Here is a 25,412-nt window from a genome sequence, read left to right on the forward strand (position 1 = left end):
ATTTTTGCCTTTCTAACTGGCATAAGGTGGTATCTCAATGTGGTTTTGATTTGAATTTCCCTGATGGCTAATGATTTTGAACATTTTTTCATGTGTCTGGTAGCCATTTGTATGTCTTCCTTGGAAAAGTGTCTGTTCATATCTTCTGCCCATTTTTTTGATTTGATTGTTTCTCGTGTATTGAGTTTGAGAAGTTCTTTGTAGATCCTGGATACCAGTCTTTTATCTGTAGTGTCATTTACAAATATCTTCTCCCATTCTGTGGGCTGCCTCTTAGTTTTTTTTGACTGTTTCCTTGGCTGTGCAGAAGCTTTTTATCTTGATGAAGTCCCACAAGTTCATTTTTTCTTTTGTTTCTCTTGCCTTTGGAGATGTGTCATGAAAAAAGTTGCTGTGGCCAATGTCAAAGAGGGTGCTGCCTATGTTCTCCTCTAGGATTTTGATGGATTCCTGTCTCACATCGAGGTCTTTCATCCATTTGGAGTTTATCTTTGTGTATGGTGTGAGAGAGTGGTCAAGTTTCATTCTTTTGCATATAGCTATCCAATTTTCCCAGCACCATTTATTGAAGAGACTGTCTTTTTTCCACTGGATGTTTTTTCCTGCTTTGTCAAAGATTAGTTGCCCATAGAGCCAAGGGTCCATTTTTGGGTTCTCTATTCTGTTCCATTGGTCTATGTGTCTGTTTTTGTGCCAGTACCATGCTGTCTTGGTGATCACAGCTTTGTAGTATAGCTTGGAATCCAGCAATGTGACGCCCCAAGCTTTGTTTTTCCTTTTCAACAATTCCTTGGCGATTTGGGGCCTTTTCTGGTTCCACACAAATTTAAGCTCTGTTTGTTCCAGTTCTTTGAAAAATGTCATTGGTATTTTGATCGAGATGGCATTGAAAGTGTAGTTTGCTCTGGGTAGCATTGACATTTTAACTATGTTTATTCTTCCGATCCATGAGCATGGAATATTTTTCCATCTTTTTGTGTCTTCTTCAATGTCTTTCAAGAGTGATCTGTAGTTTCTAGAATATAGATCCTTTACCTCTCCGGTTAAGTTAATTCTGAGATATTGTATGATTTTTGGTGCTGTTGTAAATGGAATTGATTCCGTAATTTCTCTTTCTTCAGTTTCATTGTTCATGTATAGAAATGCAACTGATTTCTGAGCATTGGTTTTGTATCCTGCCACATTACTGAATTGCTCTATAAGTTCTAGTAATTTGGGAGTGGATTCTTTTGGGTTTTCCATATAGAGTATCATGTCATCTGTGAAAAGAGACAGTTTGACTTCTTCTTTGCTGATTTGAATACCTTTTATCCCTTTTTGTTATCTGATTGCTGTTGCAAGGACTTCTAGTACTATGTTGAATAATAATGGCGGAAGTGGGCATCCTTCTCGTGTCCCTGATCTTAAGGGAAAGCGTTTCAGCTTTCCCCCATTGAGAATGATATTCACTGCAGGCTTTTCATAGATGGTTTTTATGAAATTGAGGAATGTACTGTCCAATTCTTCTTTCTTGGCTCTAATCACTCTCTACACAACAACTGGTGGAGCTGACCAGGTCCCTGACCTGCTTAGAAATTGTTAATGGGTTTCTGTCACTTTCAGGATCAAGTTCCCCATGTAAGAGTTCTCCAGAATCTGTTCTTACCTATTGATGCAGCCTTGCTGTTTACCCCAGACACTCTATCCCTTGCTTTGCCCATGCTATTCCTATTATGTCAACCACCCTTTTCTCTTGTACAACCGTTTTTTTTTTTGTTGTTGTTGTTTTTTGTCCAGCTTATTCTTACTTGTCCTAGATGAGTTAGATCAGATACTCTCCTCTAGGAAGTTTTACCTATCCCCTCTACTGCAGGCTGGGTTGTGTGCCTCCCTCTGGGCTCCCACAACCTCCCATGCTTTCCTCTATCAGAACCCTGATCATGCTGGGTTATAATTATGTATTAAACCTCTTTTCCCTTCTGGATTGTGAGCTCTTAGGAACCATAGACGCTGTTATATTCATCTTTATCTTCAGTGTGAAAATTAATAAGAGGAAAATTCATTTAGAAAGGAGTCAGGAAGTAGGCAGGGGGAGCTCTGAAGCCCAGCACTCCCTGACAATTGCAGACCCACTGGATGTGCGGAGCCTCCCAGGTGAATACTAGTTTATTATCCCTGCAGGATGAAGAAAGGTTTTCCTTCAGTCCTGGCAACAATTCAGCCAATGAGAAACAATCACAACACAGCCAATGAAAAGCCACTATACTTCAGACTCCTAGTCTACTCCAATGGACTTTATGTTTATAACAGCCTTCCAACTTCCTCCCTTTTCTATTTAAAAGAGTGTATCTCTCCTTTGCTCTGAACCTTGCCTATCTATGGCTTTGCTATTGTTCACTTGTCTCAGATTGCAACTCTCTGCTATTCCTGGATAAACTTTTTTTTATTGGTAAAATACCTGGCAGTTCTATTTGTTAAGGTTAACACTAGTATCTGCACAGAGACTGGCTTAGAAATGGAATCAAGGTTTAAGTTAATTGTTCTAAAACGTGCCAGGTTATTTATTTACTGTAATTATACTTATTACATGCGTTTTAACCTGTCCCACCATTTGTGACTTAAAGCACTCTGTGTGGTAGGAAGGGCTGTTCAGGTTTGTTGGAAAAGGAAACTGAGGCTTAAAGTCTATTTAAGTGATTTCCCTCAGATTATAAAGCTATAAAGTCAGAGTTTGAGTAGAACCTGGGTCCTCAACCCCTTTTTTCCATTTTCCTTTACTTAATGAAGCTCCTTTGTGGTCTTCAGCCCTCAGAAACCCCTTCCATACCGAAACTCCTATAGCCCTCACTGCCTTTATCAGTCAGTCATTAGGATTGATTGGCGAAAGCTTGTGTGTTTTCATCTTGATAGTTGTGATGACATGGTTTGTGCGTTTTTAAACTACTCAAATATGAGGGATATTTCTGATGAGTATTTTCATGTAACTTTTTGTAGAGGTTCTTGTGGGGCCCACACCTTATTCGTGATTTTCAGTGCAGGTGAACTAGTAGTTTATGCATGTTGCCAGGCTCCCACCCCAAATGCTTTCCAGTCCCTCTGCTTTTCTGCCTCAAGGCTTTCTTTCAAATCTCAGAAGGCTGTTTAGCCCTGGGCAAGCATAACCAGGAAATGTGAGAGTTCGGGCTGGGGGATGGAGGTAACCCTGAAACAATGGGGATGGAAATCAAGAGGTAAATGACCTAGTCTCCTTGTTCTTTGGTGGGACAATGCTGAGGCACATTCTACAGTTTTCAGAGGGTCTCTCCAGTGAGGTTATGCCCAGTTGCCTACTAAAGCAATTAGCTCAATCTCACACACTTTTCTTTTTTTCCCTTCCCTCTTTCACTCTCTCCCCCTCACTACTGTTTCCTGGGCTTACCTCCTAAACAAATTACCAGCACCCAAGTCCTGGCCTCAGGCTCTGCTTTTGGGGAACACATCTGAAGACACTACCTAGCTATTCAGGAGCTTCTTTAGAGATAATGCTTTGTCCTAACAGGTGTGTGCTTTAGCGTACTGGACTTCTTGTAGTCTCACTGGGATCATTCCACTCTGCCTTGCTCCTGCTGCTCCTTCTGCCTGGCACAGGCTTCCGTTCCTTCGCCTGGCTGATAGCTATTCATTCTCAAGACTCAGCGAGTGTATCCACTCCTCTTTGAAATCTTAACTGTTTTACCCCGCCAATTTAGAGTTCCACCTTTATGATCCTTTAGCACTTTAAACACTAGTTAACCTCTAACTAGTTTCTGTGACCACATTCTTTTATTCAGTTAAGAATATGTATTGAGTGTCCACTCTGGTGGGCTAACTTCCTAGAATAAGTTGAAGACCAGCCTGCAGGTTGTATCACTATGAGGCGTGTAAAGCCATTATCTCTCTTCCTTTCTCTGTGAGTGCCTTGATGGGAAGGGGCCTACCTAGAATGGTACTTGTTAAAAAATTAAGTGCTCAATAAAACTGGTAAGATGTGCAGGAGTGAACTTAGGAGTCATTTTTCATTCCAAAAATATTTACTGAGCACTTGCCTTGGTCAAGCACTACGCTGTATTATGGAGTATACCTAGATGAAAAGACCAACCCCAGGCAACAGGGAGCTCACCTTACCTTTAAGTAAGGAAGATAGAAGTAAATAATGCATAAAGCTGTCAGTGTTAGGCCAGGGATGCACAGGGGACTGTGGGAGGACAGAGATGGGAAAGGGCATCCTAAGCATACCGAGAAATACAGCAGCAAAAGAGAAGCCTTTTCTTGGTTTGGGAGCTGGTGAGGTTGTAGAGGGGCAAGGAACCCGAGTATGGGGTGGGGTGGGCACAGAATGATTGATTTTCGGTGCATTTCAGTAGAAGACTTACGTTACCCAGCGCCTCGACCAGGGCCAGGCACGTCAGGGGTAGACGCGCTGGGAAGTCAAGAAACGCGTCTCAAGCGCCCCCCCCCCTCAACTAAGCGCCAACCACAGGAAAGCCAGCCCATCCAGGTCTGCGGTCAGCCGAAGGACCCCCTCGGCAGCAGGCGAGCGTCATCCCAGCCAACCTGGTCCCAGCTACCGAGAGGTGGCTGAGCATGCTCAGTTGCCAGGACGCGGTGGTTCGGTGGCGGCGAGAGGCGCGGCGGAGTCCCAGCCCCGCAGGCGCCTAGACCCAAGAGCGCTGGAGAGCCGCGGGGGCGGGGCCTCGGACGCACGCTCCCTCCCAGCCCGCCTCCCAGCCCCCACTTCCCGCCTCGTGCCGCCTGCCGGCACGCGGGCCGCCCGTTGCCTTGGCAACCGTCGCGCCGCGTCTGCCTGAGGGAGCTCTGTCAGCCCGCGGATCCCGTCGCCCGCTCCCCACTGCCCCGCGATTTTCGCGTGGGCTTAGAGGCGGAGGGACAACAAAAAATGGCGGAGCGGAGCCAGACGGCGCCTGAGGCAGGTCTGTGGGGGCAGTCGACCGGGGGGGAAGCGCTGAGGCAGCACGGCTGTCCTGGGTCTGAGGGGAGAGGCGACTTGGGCATGGCCTTACTCCGGAGGAGGTGCCCCGGTGTGTTTGCGCGGTGGGGCTGTGACCTCGGGGTCAGGGGTCAGAGGAGGTGCATACCGCTCTGAGTGGCGGGCATGGACCTCGGAGTCCCGGCGGCGGCGCAGAGGTGTATGCGGGAGTGTGCACACTCCTGAGTGAGCATGGGCCCAGAAAGGGCTGGGACTCCAGGGAAAACCCAGGACTCCAATCCTGAGGGGCACCTGTGATGGGGCTGATCGAAGGAGTAGGCTGAGTCATGGAGAGGGGTACACAGTCCTGTGGAAACATAAGAGGGTTCCCTAAAGGGGCATGGTTTGGTGGAGAGGGTCTCATACTCTGAGGAGGCAGGTGTGTGTGGGGGGAGTGTTACTTTAATATCAGGCCGTGCCTCGGAAGGGGGGTATGCACCGAGTATTTGTGTTTTGGGGGAATATAGTGCCTTAGGGTCACCCCTGGCCACTGAGAAAGTATACAAATCCTCCTGTGGGTTCTTATAAAGACAAGAGACTTGAGGGGACACCCAGAGCCTCAGTCCTTCGGAACCTTACCAAAGGATGCTGGAACCTGAGTTTGAGTGTATATGGGATCAGTGATCTTGAAGGTCATTCAGAATCACAAAGGAGTGCATAGCCACATATCTGTGGGTGGAAGATGGTCTTTAAGGTGTAGGGAGACTGACGGAAAGGGGGTCCCAGGGTCCTATTCCTGAGGGGACCCCGTTGTGGGTTTGACTGGGCTTGGAGAGTAGTGACCTAAGTGAGTTACAGGGTCAGAGAAGAGAGCTAGGATTTTCACAGTCTTGTGTATGTGGGAGGGGGTTTGTACCTGAAAGGGGCTGGGGACTGAAGAACTGAAGCTTCAAGACAAGTGGTATCTGTGTGTATAGCAAAGCAGTGGCTTTGGGGATATGTGTGGTGGTGAGTGATGGAAGTGATATACACAGACTTGTATACATGTCCTGATTAGGTATTTTGGTTACAAGAGTGACTCACTTGAATTATCCAGCCCTTGGAGGTGGGGAAGAGGGATAGTGGTTATGCTAAGACCATATAGTGACTGGAACTGGAAGCTGAATAAAGCTATTAAGAATGGTTTGAGAGACTGTTACCTCTCAAGACCTGCATGATTTCTTTTTCTTTCATGGTATCTCTGTTTCTTCTCTTACCTTGTTCTTTTTTTTTTTCCCCTCCCCTCCCCTCCCCCATCCCCCATAGATTTACTGCTTTTACACATATTATACAATTTACTTATTATTTTTATTGTTTATTGCCTGTTTTCTTCCATTAGAATATAGGCTCCATGAAGGCAAGGGTCTTTGTTGTGTTTAATAATCCCACATGTCTAGAACCATACGTGGTATACAGTAGGTTAGTATTAAATATTTATTAAATGAATAACTGAATGACCTGATAAAGTCTATGGTTCAAGAAACTTTCTCTGAGGAAGTAATATTTTCGCTGAGATATATTGAATAAATGAAGAGAAGGACAAAGAGTGGTCAAGGCAGGGGAAAACCATGTGCAAAGACCCTAAGGTAGGAGGACACATGATGTATTTAAGGAACTGAAAGGAGACAAATATGGCTGCATGTAGGGCAATAGGAGGAGAAAAGAAACTGAAACAGATCTTGCAGGCCTTGTATACTATGATACGATTTTGGTCAGGAATTTTAGGAACAATAGGAAGCCATTGAGGGCTTTTAAGGAGCATGGCATGATTAGAATAATGAAAAATGTAACTGGCTACAGTGTGGAAAGTACAAAAGATACAAGAGTGGACATAGGTGGACCTGTTAGAAGGTGGCAATGGAGATGGAGAGAAGGAATTGAAAAATATTCAAGAGGTAAAATTAATAGGATTTAGTGAAAGATGGGGATGAAGGAAAAGGAGATATCAAGGCATACTTCTAATTTTCTAATTTGTGCATCTGGATAGATGGTGGTACACTTATGGAGATAAGGAGCACTGGAAGGGATCTTGGTTATGTTTGAAAGGGAAGATCCAGAGTTTGGTTTTGGACATATGGAGTCTGACGTATCTTTTAGCCATCCATTCAACTGCCTTGTCAATCACTTGAATACATAAGAAAAGTGTGAGCTAACATGGAGATAGTTACTGAAGTCATAAGTGTGGATCAAATTGCTTAGAGGGAGAGTAGAGTGTGGGGAGCAGAAGCTTGGGATTAAGTGTTGACTATTTCAGTGCTTTCCAAAGAGAATGAGAAGAATGGTCTTGAACAGATTAAATGCTGCCAAATGATATAAAAAGGATGACTGAAAAACTAGATTTAGCAACAGATTTAGCATCATTGGTAACACTGATGAGAGAAAATTGATGAAGGTAGAAGCCAAACCATTTAACTTCCGAATCACTATTAATGGGTGCAGTTTTTGTTTCTTAATTCAGATTCCCAAGAGAGAGAAACTGATTGACATTTCCCACCAGATCATGTCATAGATTGGAAGTCAGTGTAGGATTGACTGTTTCTGGATTAGATGTCCAGCTATTGCTGGCTGGAGTCACCTGGTACAAAACATGTCCATCTGGTGATTTCTCATCTCAGTAGCAATAGCTAACGTTTATGGAGTGTTTATTATGTGCCAGATATTGAGCTAAGTGTTTTATGTGTTTTAATCTACTTCAGCATCATAACTGCATTCTAAAGTATTATCCCTAATATTTGAAGAAGTTTTGGCACAGAGAAGTTAAGCAACTTGCTCAATAACTGCAAATAAGTGTAAGATTGTAGGATTTTGGGGCCTATTTTAACATTATCCAGATTCATTATTTGGCTTTCTGTTTGTATTGCAACATACTACATATTGAAGAAATAATAGCCATGATGAAAATTCCTCCCTCACAGGGAATGTTATTCTAAGATAAACATATCTTAGCAAGGTGATGTGGAAGGAACTGGGATTCAGATCTTTGTTTAAAGCCTGTTTCTAAAAAAAAAAGCCTTTTTCTATACCTTATTAGATGAGGACCTTGGACTCAAATTTTCTGTTCTAAAGTTCCCTCATCTCTAAAATGGGGATGGTATTTACAGGGTAGTTGTGAATACTAGAGCTAATATATCTGAAGTGCCCAATAAATGCTATTTCCTTAGTTTCCCTGAAGCTTGAATATAAAAAATTAAGATGTATTACCTATACTTTACATATAAAAGCAAGCTTTAAACATATGGTGATGAATTTAAGACATTTTCCCCCCATTGGTTTAATTTATTTGCTATCAGAAGAAAGGCAGATACCAAGTTTAGGAGAATGGGGAATTGTTACCTGAACTAAGTGTCATGGGGTATGTTTCTATATGAGGTGGATTTTGAGAAATTTCTTAAAGGTGTGAAGTGACAGTTAAACTTTTTTTTTTTTCAAGCATGTAGATAGCTGTGTAAGAAGGCCAGGTTTGCAAAAGGAAGTTTCTTTTAAATAATGTACTTTAAAATGAGGGCAAGAAAAAAAATGAGGACAAGAATTTTAGAATTTTTCTTCTTCTCCAACAATTTGACTATGAATAACAATAAAAAAGAAACCTTATAGTTAATTAAATGTAGGAGTATTAGTCTCAGGCTAGATTGAACCTGTTTCATTTTCTCCGATTCTTCTCCCTCCTTTCCAACTATCATGAAAGAAAGCTTTTGTTTGAATTACCTGGTAAAATTGCTTTCCTGTATTGCCAAGTTTATTACTTTTGTGGAGGCCCATACTGACCAGAAATTTTAGAATGATGCAGTCTCTTAAAATGGCCTGTGCCTTAATTACTTTCTCTGTAAAATTGATGAGTCTTTTTTTAAAAAATAATTTTATGGTATCTGAAATCATCTATAGACAGAATCTTGAAATTTTAAGAAGCCTTAGAAATAAGAATAATATTTTCTACCTTCTGTTAGTATTTGGGCAAAATAGTTAAGTCTATTTGTGAATTGGGGATAGTAACATCTACTTTTCAGGTAAGAATTAGAGATAGGTTTGGAAAGTGCATAATGTCTTACACCCTCCAATCCCCAAAGAAATGGTAGCTTAATTGGTATATGCGTGTGTGTGTGTGTGTGTGTGTGTGTGTGTGTCTTTGTCTTTCCCTAAAGGCTTACTAATAAAATCACCCTTTAGAGGAGAGGAAATCCAGGTCTACAGTCCCTTATTTGCAGCCTTGGATGCGAATGTATTTCAGAATTCAGATTTTTTTTTTGGATTATGGCAAAGTAATACAGCATATGAAACTGTTGATTACATAATATCTCCATGGGGTATGGGAAAGTACCCTGTAATCAAACAACATTAATATCACATTTACACTAAATGCATAAAAGTTATAAATAGCTTCATGTCAATTTAGGTTAAGTTTCGCCAACAAATTAGTTTTGGCACCAAACTTACGAAAAAATATTTGGTTTTTAGTGATTGATGGGTTTTGGAATCATGGTAAAGGGAATGTGGACTTACATAATTTTTTCCCTTTTTAGAAATATTTTTAAAACTTTAAATTTTTTTGTCACCAATATATTTTCTGTAACATCAGTAAGTATAGCTTTATTAAAGATCCAAAAAGTACAGTATTGGACAGAAAATACCTTTTGTTTGGGACAGAAAACACCTTTTATTTTCATGATGCTTATATACTTGTTTCTTCTAAGGAGCTCTGAATGTTGCATTTGGCTTCAGTTTCAGTATCATGTCTCAGTGTCACTTTCAATGAGAGATACTAGAGAACTGTATTTATTAAGAAGGTCAGAAGGATGTCAGTATTTTGCATACATATTTTTAACAAAGTCACAGCTTTGTCTTTGGGTCATTTAAGAACAGCAGAGTCTTATATAAGAGTTTCAGAATATTTTTTATTAATTGTTAAATTTCAGCAATGGGATAGGTGTTAATTTTAGTTTTAGTACTGATTTAAGAGAAGTTTTCATCCTTAGCTGAATTTGATTTTTCTGATTATAAGATATTATTTTAAGTGTGAAAGCTTGCAATAATTCATTGATGTTACTCACCATATGGGAATATGATAATTTTTACTTTTTGTATTTTGCATTTATTTAATGGGACTCATAAAAGAAATTCCTTTTTTTTAAACTCTAAAGAAAGATGTTTTTATTTTTCATAATTGTTTTTATTATGTTAGTCACCATACAGTACTTCATTAGTTTTTGATGTCGTGTTCCATGATTCATTGTTTGCGTATAACACCCAGTGTATTTTTCATATATTTTTGAGAACTATTGATTGTGAACTCTTGAGTCTCTAAACAGGTTTTCAGAATAATGTCAACTGAAGGATAACAAAACACAAAAAGGCTCCTAGAATTTTATATAGTATTAAAAACTTTTTTAAAAAAAGATTTTATTTATTTAGTCGACAGAGAGAGAGAGAGAGCACAAGTAGGCAAAGTGGTAGGCAGAGGAAGCGGGAGAAGCAGGCTCCCCACTCAGCAGAAAGCCCGATGCGGGTCTTGATCCCAGGACCCTGGCATCATGACCTGAGTTGAAGGCAGATGCTTAACGGATTGAGCCACCCAGGTGCCCCTAGGATTAAAAACTTTTATATAGAATTGGAAATTCCTAAATAAAGACTTATAACAATGTTATGGAAAAAATCTCTGAGTTTTGGTGGAAGAAATGGGAAAAATAATCTGCCGTCAATTATAGTTAGCTGCACTTTTTCAGGAATTTTAGAAGTCACTAATGGAAATATATTAATCTCTGTGTCATGGCTTTGTGAAAGAAATCACTATATTGTGGACTGTGTTATTCATTTTCAGAATTATTCATTTAAAAATATGTATTGAGAGGTGCCTGGGTGGCTCAGTCAGTTAAGCACCCGACTCTTGATCTTGGCTCAGATCATGATCTTGGGTTGTGAAATTGAGCCCTGCATCGGGTTTTGCTCTGGGTGTGAGCCTGCTTAGATTCTTTCTCCCTCTCCCACTGCCCCGCCCCATTAACACAGGTGCTCTCTCTCTCTCTCTCTCTCTCTCACACACACAAAAAGCCCACAAAAAACCCTTTAAAAATGTGTATTGAATATTTATTATGTGCCAGGCATTGTGCCCAACCTTGGAAATTCAGTGGTGTGTTAGACAAAGTCCCTGCCTTTAAGAGCTCCCATCATAGTGGAGGAAGAATAGAGTTAGAAAATTACCATCCAGTCAATGAAAAGAGTTGTACACAGAATTCTGAGGCTAGAGAATAGTTCTCATGACAGCCTGGGGGTGGTGGTAATAGTAGTTCTGTAAAGCTGTTTGGAGGAAGGACACATGAATTGAGTCTTGAATGATAAGAAGAAATTAACCCAGTGAAGGTTGTAGGCAGAGGAACTGGGAATAGAGAGCAGGAATGGAGGGCAGAGAGAGCAACATACACTCAGGAAAGTTGTGTGGTGAGAGAATGAAGCTTATTCAGAACATTGCTAGTATTGCTCATCTATTAACAGAGCTAAAGACTGTATTTCCTTTTATTTTTTTCCTTCTATTGGTTCTTAAACATTTCTGGGGTGATCTCTTTGGGTATGTTATGAAAAGACAATGAATTCTTTCTCATGAAAATGCATGCTGTGTGCAGTCACATGAAAATTTGAAAATAATTTTATGAGGTAATGTCCATCCCAGAAACCTAGGTTAAGAAATATTCTATTTGTTAGTAATGGAGGATTACATTTCAGTTAGCAATTTAAGAATCTGAAATCTTCAAAGTAGGAATACTTTGGTGGGAGGGGTTGATCTAATAACATCTATGCTAGAGCAGGTCCAAAACAAATGCTGGTTCCTAAATTACTTGATCTTCAGTTTATCTTATACTTTTAGCTACTTTGTAGTTTACTTTCTCATTTTGCCTCACAGTAGACCTAAAAAAAGACTCCAGGATTACATAGATGTATTCAAGAGAGATTAAGTGATTAGTTCAGGCTTATGTGGCTAGAAAGGAGGTATTTCTGATTCCAAAGCCCAGATTCTTTCCATAGAAAAGACATGTGTAAGATTAGAGCATATGGTAAGGGAAGTGTGAATTTTTATCTTTATGTTGAATGCTAGAAGTTAAGTGACTTAACCAGGGTCGCACAACTAGGGAAAAGAAGAGCCAGAACTGTAACCTAAATTTCCTGATTCCCATTCAATAAATAATATACTGCCCTAAAATGGAGAGAGATAAATAACCAGGTACTATAGTAATGTCCTTTAAAAGCAAAGTTAGTAGGGCTCTTGGGTGGCTCAGTCAGTTGAGCATCTGACTCTTGGTATTGGCGCAGGTTATGATCTCACAATCATGGAATCGGGCCCTGCATTGGGCTCTGCGCTCAGTGTGGAGTCTGCTTCAAATTCTTTCTCCCTCTCCCTCTCCCCCTCCCTGCTTATGCTCTCTCTCTGTCTCTCAAATAAATAAATAACATCTTAAGAAAGGAAAGCAAAGTTAGTTATTTCAGTAAGCCAGTCTTTTGTCATTTACAGAGTTCCTCCCTTCTTTTAGGTAGTTTACATATATCTTGTTTTAATTCTCACAGAATTCCTGCAAGGGGGTATAATTTTCTCAGTTTTACATATGAGAAAATTGGGGTTCAGAAATATTCAGTGGTGAAGCTAAGGCTACACAACCCTTAAGCAGTAGAACTGGAACTACAACCCATGTTTGCCTGGTTGTATGTCCATACTGGTGAGACTACTCCACTCTGCCTCCTGGCTTTAATTAACCTGGATATAAAATGAATGCCTTTGCTGATGGGAAGGGATGGCACATAGTAGAACATAAAATAGCTCAAAATTTTCTTTTATAATTGAGTTATTGAGAAAGAGGTAATGCATATCTTAATTTTCAGACAAATGTCTGAAACAAAAAAATGCACATTTATTTCTGATTACTGTAATCCAGTAATGAGAAATATGGGGTTAATGAAGTTTCTCATCTTAGGCATCTCTATGCACTCATTGAGTAAATTAGTGCTGAATAGTAGGGACTAAAATAGCAATTAGCATATGCTTGCTATAGTAGGCATTCAATAAATATTTGTGGACTAAATGATTGGAAACATTTTTAATCCATAAATTTTAGGTTTACATATTTCAACTTAGGCTATTGGAAGCTGAGGATGTTAACAGAAATGAAGGGCAAAATGGAGAAACTTTTGACATTTCACAAATAAAGTGTCCCAGTTGAATAGGACTTAAACACAATTAATATATTGGGAATGGTGCAAGCTCATTTAAAACCTCATTTAGAGGACTTCTGGGGAAGATGGCAGAGTAGGAAGACCCTAAACTCACTTCATCCCACAGACACAACTAGATAACACGCATACGAGTGTAAATAACCCAGGAAACAACCTGAAGCCTGGCAGAACAGAATCCCCAGAGCTAAGTGCAGAGAAGAGTCCAAATGAAAGAAAGTTGGAACGGTAGAGATGTGGTTGGGAGCTAAAGGAGGAAAGAAGGAAAGGATGCTGCAGATGCAGGGAGGGGAAAGAAACAGATCCTCACACCATACCCCAGGGATGGAGAACTTGCATGGGGAAGATGAATCCCCATAACATCTGGCTTCAAAAACCAGAGGGGCCAAATTTCATGAATTCTTACAATCGGTGGGGCTTAACACCTGGAACTTTAAAAGTCAGTGGGCTCAGCTTTGGGAGAGCCAGGAGGGCTAGAGGAAACTGAGTCCCCACCCTTAAAAAGATAGCAGAACATACAGCCCCTTAGAGATACATACAGCATAGAAGCAGCAATTTGAAAAAATGCATGGGGTATATGGGAGAGAGATTCATTTAATAATCTCAGAGCATGCGCTGGAGACTTCTATAGGAACAAAGGAGCTGGTGGGTGCCATTTCCCTCTCCACCTTCCAGAATAGACACAGACACCTGAGGGAACCAGCATGGCACCATCATTCACTATCTAACTTGCTAATGGCATGCCCTGCTCCTGAGTTCTCCTTCAGACACACCCTCTCCAGCCAGGCCTTGGTTCTAGGCCTAGGTCTCCGTAGAAGACCCACACAAACCTTGCAAATACCATGTGCGTCACTACCTCCAACCTTGCCTACCTTGGTCCCCAGTGGCTGCAGGTCCCCTCCCATAGTTGACTGGTGGTACAGACCTTGCTGGTACAGTGTGCCCGACTACTGTATTCTCCGGTCGATCTTCTCCCTCCAATATGCCTTTGGCTGGAGCCCATCCAGAGTGGTGCCACAAGTCTGGCAATGTGCAAGAGCCCCAACAGGGGCTAGCACCACTGCAAAGTGACTCTTGCCCTGGGAAGAGGGGAAGATAACCACACACACCAGTCTAAGTGTGGCCCGTGCAGTGGGCTGGGGGAAGACATTTGGTCTACTAGTGAAAGCTTCTCAGGGAACGGCAGAGGGAAAGTGACGTATAGTTCAGTGCTGCTGCATCTTGCAAATGCCTGGTTGATTCAACTCAAGTCTAAGGTGGCCCCTCTAAATAACACAGGGACCCACTAAAAACAGAGGGACCAAACCCTGCCCACAAAAGGCAAAGAGAGCCATTGCATATGACTGGACCAAAGGCAAACATAGCTCAGCCACAATAGCAGGGTGCATGCAGTAGACATAGGAGACAACTGTGAGCACCAAGTTCTCGTGAACAGGGGATATTGCATTGCAGGGCAGTACAGGACCTCTTCTTTATAAGGCCACTACTTTCAAGCAGGAGACACAGCTGACTTTCCTAACACATAAAAACAGACACAGAGAGTTAGACAAAGTGAAGAGACAGAGCAATATATCCCAAATGAAAGAACAGGTCAAATCACAGCAAGAGACCTAAACCAAATGGAGATAAGTAATATGCCCAATAGAGAATTTAAACTAATGGTCATAAAAATACTTACTGGATTTGAGAAAAGTGTGGAGGAGTTCAGTGAGACCCTTAACAGAGATAGAAAGCATAAAAAAGAACCAATCAGAGATGAAGAACTCAATAACTGAAATTAAAAATGACAGTAGATGGAATCAGTAGTAGACTAGAAGAAGCAAAAGAATGGGTCAGTGACTTGGAGGAGAGGGTATTGGAAAGCAGTCAAGCTCTATAGGAGAGAGAGAAAAATAACAAAAATGAAAATAGAGTCAGGGAACTGAGCAATGCCATGAAGCATAAAAACACTTGCATTATAGGGATCCCTAAAAGAGAAGAGAGTAAAGGGCAGAAAATTTATTTGAAGAAATAATAGTTGAAAATTTCCCAAATCTGGGGAAGGAAAGAGAAATTCAGATCCAGGAGGCACAGAGAGCCACCAACAAAAGCAGGCAAAGGAGGTCCACACCAAGACACATAGTAATTAAAATGGCAAAAAGTAGTGATAAAGAGAGAATTTTAAAAGCAGCAAGACAAAACTTACATACAAGGAAAACCACATAAGGCTATCAGCTGTTTTTTGTCAGAAACTTTGCAGGCCAGAAGGTAGTGGCATGATATATTGAAAGTGCTGAAAGAAAAAAATCTGCGGCCAAGAATAGCCTATCCAGGACACTATCATTCAGGATAGGAGAGATAGAGTTTCCCAGACAAAAGTTAAAGGAATTTATCACCACTAAAACGGCTATAGAAGAAATGTTAAAGGGGACTCTTTGAGTGGAAAGGAAAGAAAGACCAGGGCTAAGGAAAGGAAAAGAATGAAAAGTAGGAGTAAGAAAAGTAGGAAGCAAAAAGCAATAAAATTAAGTATATCTCTAAAAATCAGTCAAGGGATTCAGAATATAAAAGGATATAAAGTATATGACACCATATACCAAAAATGTGAGGGGGAAAGGAGTAAAGAGTGTCCAAATGTAAGTAACTATCAACTTAATATTAGACTGCTATTTGCAGAAGATGTTATATACAAATGTAATGGTAAACACAAATAAAAAACCAATAATAGGTATGAAAAAATAAAGAGAAAGGAATCTGAGTGTGTCATTAAAGAAAGCCACCAAATTGTGAGATAAGAGAGCAAGAGAACAAAGAAGCAAAGAAGTACAAAAACAAACGCAAAACAAAACAAAATGGCAATAAGTACATTCCTATCAACAATTATTTTGAATGTAAATGGACTAAGTGCTCCAATCAAATGACAGGGTGACAAAATGGAGAAAAAAGCTAGACCCATCATATGCTGCCTACAAGACTCACTTCAGATCTAAAGACACATGCAGATTGAAAGTGAAGGAATGGAAAAGCATTTATCATGCAAATGAAAGTGAAAAGAAAGCTGAAGTAGCAATACTTATATATATAAAAAAAGACTTTAAATCCAAGACTGTAACAAGAGACAAATAAGGATGCTGTATAATCATAAAGGGAACAACCTGATAAGAAGCTAGAACAATTTTGAGTATATATGCACCCAAAATGGAAGCACACAAATACATAGGCAGGTAATAATAAACATAAAAGAAGTAATTAGTAGTAATACAATAATAGTAGGGGACTTTAATATACTACTTACATCAATGGATAGATTATCCAAACAGAAAATAAAAAAGGAAACCGTGGCTTTGAAGGACACATTGGACCAGATGGATCTAACAGATATATTCAGAACATTCCATCCAAAAACAGCAGAATATACATTCTTTTCAAGTGCACATGGAATATTCTCCAGAATAGATCATTTATTAGGCCACAAAACAAGTCTCAAGGAATTAAAAAAGATTGAAGTCATACCATGCATCTTTTCTGACCTCAACACTATGAAACTAGAAATCAATCACAAGAAAACAAATCTGGAAAGAAAACAAATACTTGGAGGTTAAATAACATTGCTACCAAACAGTAAATGGGTCAACCAAGAAATCAAAGAAGAGAAAAAAAAAATACATGGAGACAAATGAAAATGCAAACACAATGGTCCAAATCTTTGGGATACAGCAAAATTGGTTCTAAGAGGGAAGTTTATAGCAATACAAGCCTACCTCATGAAGCTAGAAAAGTCTCAAATAAACAACCTAACCTTACACCTAAAGGTTTAGAAGAAGAAGATCAAACAAAACTGAAATTTAACAGAAGGAAGGAAAGAATAAAGATTAGAGGAGAAATAAATGAAACTAAAAAACAATAGAACAGATCAATGAAACCAGGAACTGGTTCTTTGAAAAGATCAACAAAATTGATAAGCCTTTAGCTGGATTTGTCCAAAAAAAAGGGAGTACTCAAAACAGAAAATGAAAGAGGAGAAATAACAACTGACATTGCAGAAATACGAAGGATTATAAGAGAATATTATGGAAAATTATATGCCAACAAGTTGGGCAGCCTAGAAGAAATGGATGAAATCCTAGAAATGTATAACCTCCCAAAACCAAAAGAGAAAGAAATAGAACATTTGAACAGACTGATTACCAGCTATGAAATGGAATCAGTAATAAAAAATCTCTCAGAAAACAAAAGTCCAGGACCAGAAGTCTTTACAGGCAAATTCTACCAAACATTTTTTTTTTTAATGATTTTTTGTTATATTACGTTAGTCACCATACAGTACCTCCCCGGTTTCCGATGTAAGGCTCGATGATTCATTAGTTGTGTATAACACCCAGTGCACCATGCAATACGTGCCCTCCTTACTACCCATCACTGGTCTATCCCATTCCCCCACCCCCCTCCCCTCTGAGGCCCTCAGTTTGTTTCTCATAGTCCATAGTCTCTCATGTTTCATTCCCCCTTCTGATTACCCCCCCTTTCTTTATCCCTTTCTTCCCCTACCGATCATCCTAGTTCTTATGTTCCATAGATGAGAGAAATCATATGATAGTTGTCTTTCTCTGCTTGACTTATTTCACTTAGCATTATCTCCTCCAGTGCCGTCCATGTTGTAGCAAATGTTGAGAACTTGTTCTTTCTGATAGCTGAGTAATATTCCATTGTATATATGGACCACAACTTCTTAATCCAGTGATCTGTTGAAGGGCATCTCGGCTCCTTCCACAATTTAGCTATTGTGGACATTGCTGCTATGAACATTCTACCAAACATTTAAAGAAGAGTTAATACCTATTTGTCTCAAACTATTCCAAAAAGTAGAAGAGGAAGAAAAGCTTCCAAATTCATTTTGTGAGGTCAACAATACCCTGATCCCAAACCAGATAAAGACTACAAAAAAGAGAACTACAGGCCAATATGTCTCTTATGAACATAGATGCAAAAATCCTGAACAAAATATTAGCAAACTGAATCCAACAATATATTAAAAACTCATTCACCACTATCAAGTGGCATTTATTCCTGGGATGCAAGGGTGATTCTTTATTCACAAATCAATCAATGTGATACATCACATCAACAAGAGAAAGGATGAAAACCATATGATTATTTGAATATATGTAGAAAAAACACTGGACAAAGTACAACATCCATTTATGATAAAAACCCCCAACAAGTAGGTTTAAAGGGACTATGACCCAACATAAAGGCCTTATATAAAAAATTCAGTTAACATCATACTCAGTGGGGAAAAACTGAGAGCTTTTCCCTCTAAGGTGAGGAACAAGAGAAGGATGTCCACTCTCATCAATTTTATTCAACATAGTGCTGGGATTTCTACCCATACAGTCACATAAGATGAAGGAATAAAAATCATCCAAATTGGTAAGAAAGAAGTAAAACTTTTCCTATTTGCAGATGACATGATATAACAAATATAGAACCTCAAAGTCTCCACCAAAAAAAGTCAAGAACTGATAAATGGATTCACTAAGGTCACAGGATACAAAATCAATGTAATGTTTTTCATTAATATACACTAATAATCAAGTAGCAGAAAGAGAAATTAAGAAAAAAGTCCCATTTATAATTGCACTAAAAATAATAAAATACCTAGGAATAAACTTAACCAAAGAGGGGAAAGACCTGTTCTCTGAAAAGTATAGAACATTGATGAAAGAAATTGAAAATGACACGTATGGAAAGATATCCCATGCTCATGGATTGGAAGAACAAATACTGTTAAAATGTCTGTACTACCCAAGGCAATCTACAGATTTAATGCAATCCCCATGAAAAGAGCAACAGCATTTTTCACAGAACTAGAACCAACAATCCTAAAATTTGTATGGAACCACATAAGACCCTGAATAGCCAAAGCAGTTTTGAAAAAGGAACACAAAACTGGAGGTAACACAATCTGAGATATAAGATATAATACAAAGCTGTAGTCATCAAAACAGTATGGTACTGGCACAAAAATAGACAGATAGATTAATGGAACAGAATAGAGAGCCCAGGTATAAACCCATGATTATATGGTCAATTAAGTTTTGATAGAAGAGGCAAGAATATGCAATGGGAAAAAGACAGTCTCTTTAACAAATGGTGTTGGGAAAACTTGACAGCAACATGCAAAAGAATGAAACTGGACCACTTTCTCATACCATACACAGTAAATAAACTGAAAATGGATGGAAGTCCTAAATGTGAGACGTGAAATCATAGAAATCGTAGAAGAGAGCATAGGCAGTACTTTCTTTGACATTGGCTGTAGCAACATCTTTCTAGATATGTCTCTTCAGGCAAGGGAAGCAAAATCCAAAACAAACTATTGGGACTACATCAAAATAAAAAGCTTCTCTACAGCACAGTAAACAATAACAAAACTAAAAGACAACCTACTGAACAGGGGAAGATATTTGCATTGTTCCAATAAAAGGTTAGTATCAAAAATATATAAAGAACTGATACAACTCAACACCAAAAAACCAAAACATCCAATTAAATAATGGGCAGATGACATGGACAGAAATTTTTTCAAAGAAGACATAAAGATGGCCACAGACACATGAAAAGATGCTCAATATCACTCATCATCAGGGAAATACAAATGAAAACTACAGGGATATATCATGTCACACCTGTCAGAATGGCTAAAATAAAAAACACAGGAAACAACAAGTGATCGCAAGGATGTGGAGAAAAAGGAACTCTTGTGCATTGTTGGTGGGAATGCAAACTGGTGCAGCTACTGTGAAAAACACCATGGAATTTCCTCAAAAAATTAAAAATAGAACTACCATATGAACCAGTAATTTCACTGCCAGGTATTTTTTCAAAGAATACAAAAACACTAATTTAAAAGATATATGCAGCAGCGCCTGGGTGGCTCAGTCGTTAAGCGTCTGCCTTCAGCTCAGGGTGTGATCCCAGAGTCCTGGGATTGAGCCCTGCATTGGGCTACTCTGCTGGGAGCCTGCTTCTTCCTCTCCCACTTCCCCTGCTTGTGTTCCCTCTCTCGCTGGCTGTCCCTCTCTCTGTCAAATGAATAAATAAAACCTTTAAAAAAAAAAGATACATGCAATTTATTTACAAATAAATTATTTGTAATAGCCAAGATATGGAAGCAACCTAAGTGTCCATCAATAGATGAGCACATAAAGAAGATGTGGTATATATACACAATGGAACATTACTCAGCTATTAAAAATGAAATCTTGCCATTTGCAACAACATGGATGGATCTAGAGAGTATACTGCTAAGTGAAATAAGTCAGTCTATGAAAGACAAATATATTATTTCACCATATGTGGAATTTATGAAACAAACAATTGAGCAGGGAAAAAAAAGACAAACCAAAAAGTGGGCTCTTAATTATAGAGAACAAACTGATGGGGAGGTGGGTGGGGTGAAGGGTGAAATAAGTGAAGGGGATTAAGATTACACTTACTGTGATGAGCACTGAATAATGTATAGAATTGTTTTTAAAGATTTTATTTATTTGAGAGAGAGAGAGAGAGAGAGAGAGGATGAGAAGGAGGAGGGGAAGAGGGAGAAGCAGACTCTCCTCACAGCAGAGAGCCTGATTGTGGGGCTTGATCCCAGGACCTGGGATCATGACCAGAGGCAAAGGCAGACACTTAACCAACTGAGTCACCCAGGCGCCCTGTAGAATTGTTGAATCACTATATTGTGCATCTAAAACTAATATAACACTGTATGTTAACTATACTAAAGTTAAAATTAAAGAAAACCCCTAAAACCTCATTTGGAGGTGTCTGTCCATGCAACATGACATAGTAAATAAAGTATAGGTTTTGGAATTAAGCAGATAAAATTTAGAATTCTAACTACTGCTTCTTTGAGCCTCAGTTTTATTCATCTTTAAAATGGTGATACTAATCCTTTACTCAGTAGTGTTGTGAGGGTATATGTGATAATACCTCTGATACAGTAGAAATCCTCTTAACCCACTCACTGGATTAATTGATGCTTTCCATTTTCATGAGATAAGCAGTTTCATATATGTTTAAAGAGCCTTTCTGATCTTTTGGAAGAGTACAGTCAATTGATGGGACATGAGTCCTCATGTCATAAATATATTATGAAACTTTAAATAATTTTAGCTAAAATTGGAAATATCTTCCAAAGCAATCATACTCTAATTTTTCATTTTACTAATATCATTACCAGTGTAGCACCTCAGGAATAGCAATGCTTATGAGAAATGCTAGTAACATTTTTGGAACCTGATAAAAATTGTAATTGTTTTGAATTTTCTTATAAAAGACTTGAAAGGGCTCATCTAAGTTTAGGTTTATTGGTATTTTGGAGCCTTTGACTTAAAGATCAACATCATTCATATTATGGAACTGGATGAAGAATGCAATGATTTTATAAAGGGGTTGGATATATTTATTATTTTCCCTGAGGAGCCTGGATCTTTTATTTCAATTTAGTATAAATTATATGTAGTCAGTGATTCAACTTCATGAGAGCAGCTTTTCCCTATATTCCGAGGAGGGAATCATGATCTTTTTATTAATTCCTAGAAGCTGATTTAATAAGGTCCTAAGAAAGAGGAATTTTCCTTCCTTTGTATCAGTATTTGCCAGAGTTGGGACTAGTTTTAAGTTGTGTTGTACTGATTATATCATTTCTTTACTGTGAGATTTTTATACTGTGAGTAGATTAGTATTTTTTAATTGATTGAATTACTTCATTTAAGGATATCGATAGATAATTGAGGTGTTTTATATATTTTTAATTGAAATCTGGTATGAAAGTGGTATGTTCTGAGACAATGGGTGCTGTACCTAATTAGTGAACCAGATTACCCCAGGGGTCAAGTTGTTTTTGGTGGGGAAGGAGAGGGAGAAATTTTGCCTTTTCATCTGTACATCCTTACTTTCAAAATGGTTTGAATTTGACAAAGAGTTGTCAGCAAAGTTTACATTGAAGTGCATGTCATCCTGACAAAATGAAGTAAGTAAAATTTTTTTCACATATCTAATTTTAATGCTGTTTCTCACTTAGGTTATCAAAAGTTGCCAACCACTCTTGAAAACACACTACACGCTTGAAACTAAGAATGGGTTTTCTTGTTACTAGAGTAACAAAAGAATCATTATTCTGTTCCTGTCTGCTCAGAGCAATGCATACTTTGAAAGTTTAGAATTTTCAGTCAAATTGGTTTTCAAAAACAGGGTAAAGTACTGTCAGGGGAATAGATGAATTCCTTTTGTTTCTGTGCTAGCGAGCTAAATGTTCTCATATTGCTGATTATGATTTTTTCAAGCTTTTTATCTTTTTGTGTACTAATCCATTCTCTTTTTAAAAGAACCTAAAACAGTAAAATCTGTAATCTTTTCATCTTTAGCTTTTCTGATTTTCCTGCTACAGTCTTTGTCTACCCCTGTCTTTCTTCAGTTAAGTAGAAGAGATTGTCCTACTGAATAAATCCTAGATCATTGGTTTGTTCCTTTCTTCCATTTTTTATCATTCTCTCTTTTTTCATTAATTGGTTTTTGGTAATGAACTGTCTGGAAGGGCAATAGAAGTCTGGTTCTTAGGTATTTCAGGTCTAAAATGGAGGTGCTGCATACTCTTGCCAACTACTTTGACTGCTATGAATATTTGGTGCTAAAGAAAAGAAATAGGCTAGGAAATTTATTTATTTACTTATTTATTTATTTAAAATTTTATTTATTTATTTGACAGAGAGAGGGAGAGAGAGAGCACAGGCAGGGGGAGCAGCAGGCAGAGGGAGAGGGAGAAGCAGGCTCCCTGTGGAGCAGGGAGCCCCATGCAGGGCTTAATGCCAGGATTCTGGGATCATGACCTGAGCTGAAGGCAGATGCTGAACTGACTGAGCCACCCAGGTGCCCCAATAGGCTAGGAAATTTAATTAAAAAAATAACTTACGTGTGGGAAAAGAGTTAAGATGGCACAGGAATAGGGGGACCCCAAACTTGCTTCATCCCTTGAACACTGCTAAATATAAAATCATCTTGAATACCCAATAAATTGATCTGAGAACTGAGAGAACAAAACTGTAGAACTGAAGGTACCAAAATGGACACCTTGTGGAAGGTAGGAGCTGGGGAGAATTGAATTGGGGGAGAAGAGAACTGTCGGTGCTCCAGATGGGAAGGAGCCCTGATCATGGAGAGAGGAGTGAGAGAGAAAAGGAGAGACAGAGAGAAAGTGAAAGTATGCACAGGGGATTGCACAAGGAAAACTCGTCCCTGAAACCACTGACTGGGAAAAGGAGAGGGGCTGACTACTGCAAGTTTTTATAAGCTGCGGAGCACAAAGTCTGCAGCTTTCGAGGTCTGTGCCATCACCAGGGTTATGCCTGGTAGGTTTCGTGGTGCTCCAGTGGGGAAGGAATGCAGAGACCCAGGAGCAGGCAGTATGGTCTGAGGATCCCCTGGGTTGCCAGGGAGAAACAGTTCCCCTCCTTGGAATGCATTTGGGAGTGGTGGCTTGGCCTTTTTAGGGACAAAAGACCCAGCAGGTGCCATTGAGCTGCCCTATTCACTAGCATAGAAACAGAGAGACCAGCTGAGGGCAGCAAACCTTGGTATTGGGTTTTGGCTGTGCTGTGCTTAAAACTCCAAACCACTGAATGGTTGGGTGACCAGTTTCTGGGACAAATTGGCAAATGGTGAAAGCTCAGTGAGACACTCCCCCAGAAAACCACCATGGGTTCATGCCATGAGATCTCTAAAATTGGGAGTTTTGAAATCTAGACATGAGCCTAGAGATAAAACACAGGAGTATTGTGCTACCTGGCAGGTGGACAGCTCAGGCGCAGGCAGGGTGAAGGCAGGGATCTGCCAGAAGCCAGGGACTCAAGAGGGGTGATTGTTTGCTCTTCTATGAGGGCTTGCTGAAGAGTGGTGGCTGCAAATTTCCTACTCCAGGGATGAGAGAGCTTGTTGATGCCATTTTCTTTGCCCTCCCTCTCCCCCCATCAACACTGACTGACTTCAGTGAGCAAAATATCTCCACCCAATGGAGGCTGGAGCTGCTTACACCAAGCCCCGTAGCCCCCTGCCCCCCCCCCCCCCCCGCCAACCTGCAGGTGCATCTCCACTAGGCAAGTTCACCTGAAATTCAGTGCAGGAGGCCACACCCTGAGAAAACCAGCACAAACCCCTTATTTGCACCAAGTCTACTGATCACAGAGTGCTACAAAGCTTCAGCTCTATGGGAAGTAGGATCATCCATTCTTGATAAAAACCCTCAACACAGTAGGGATAGAAGAAACATACCTCAACATCATAAAAGCCATATATGAAAGACCCACAGGTAATATCATCCTCAATGGGAAAAATTGAGTGCTTTTCCTCTATGGTCAGAAACAAGACAGGGATGTCAACTCTTACCATTACTATTTAACATAGTACTGGAAGTCTTAGCCACACCAATCAGACAACAGAAAGAAATAAAAGGCATCCAAATTGGCAAGGAAGAAGTTAAACTGTTCACTATTTGTAGACAACATGACACTCTATGTAGAAAACCCAAAAGACTCCACTAAAAAATTGCTAGAACTAATATGTGAATTCAGCCAAGTCGCAGGATATAAAATCAATGTACAGAAATCTGTTGCACTTCTATACACCAATAATAAAGCAGCAGAAAAAGAAATCAAGGAATTGATCCCATTTACAATTGCACCAAAACCCATAAGATACCTAGGAATAAACCTAACCAAAGAGGTAAAAGATCTGAACTCTGAAAACTATAGAACACTTTATGAAAGAAGTTAAGAGGACACAAAGAAATGGGAAAACATTCCATCCTCATGGATTGGAAGAACAAACATTGTTAAAATGTCTATACTACCCAAAGCAATCTACATGTTTAATGCAATCTCTCTATCAAAATACCACCAGCATTTTTCACAGAACTAGAACAAACAACCTTAAGATTTATATGGAACCACGAAACCCCTGAATAGCCAAAGTAATCCAGAAAAAAAAAACAAAGCTGGAGGCAGCGAGATTCCAGACTTCAAGCTATATTACAAAGCTATAGTGATCAAGACAGTATGGAACTGGCACAAAAACAGACGCAAAGATCAGTGGAACAAAATAGAAAACCCAGAATGGACCCACAACTATATGGTCAACTAATTGTCAGCAAACGGGAAAGAATATTTGTTGGAAAAAAGACAGTCTCTTCAACCAATAGTAGTGGGAA

At 39.5% G+C, this 25,412-nt stretch overlaps 1 protein-coding gene across 1 annotated transcript in view; it reads left to right on the top strand.

Moving 5' to 3' along the window:
* The first annotated feature begins 4,333 nt into the window (after window positions 1–4,333).
* The window catches only part of LOC113254217 (cytosolic carboxypeptidase 6-like), a 1,048,184-nt gene continuing 1,027,105 nt past the window's right edge, over window positions 4,334–25,412 (top strand). The window contains exons 1-2 of the mRNA XM_057310254.1: window positions 4,334–4,530; window positions 4,597–4,928. Of these exons, the coding sequence (XP_057166237.1) occupies window positions 4,334–4,530; window positions 4,597–4,928 (529 nt within the window). The remainder of the gene's footprint in view (window positions 4,531–4,596; window positions 4,929–25,412) is intronic.

The sequence above is a fragment of the Ursus arctos genome, unplaced genomic scaffold, assembly GCF_023065955.2.
Source record: "Ursus arctos isolate Adak ecotype North America unplaced genomic scaffold, UrsArc2.0 scaffold_12, whole genome shotgun sequence".
In the NCBI taxonomy this organism is placed as follows: domain Eukaryota; kingdom Metazoa; phylum Chordata; class Mammalia; order Carnivora; family Ursidae; genus Ursus; species Ursus arctos.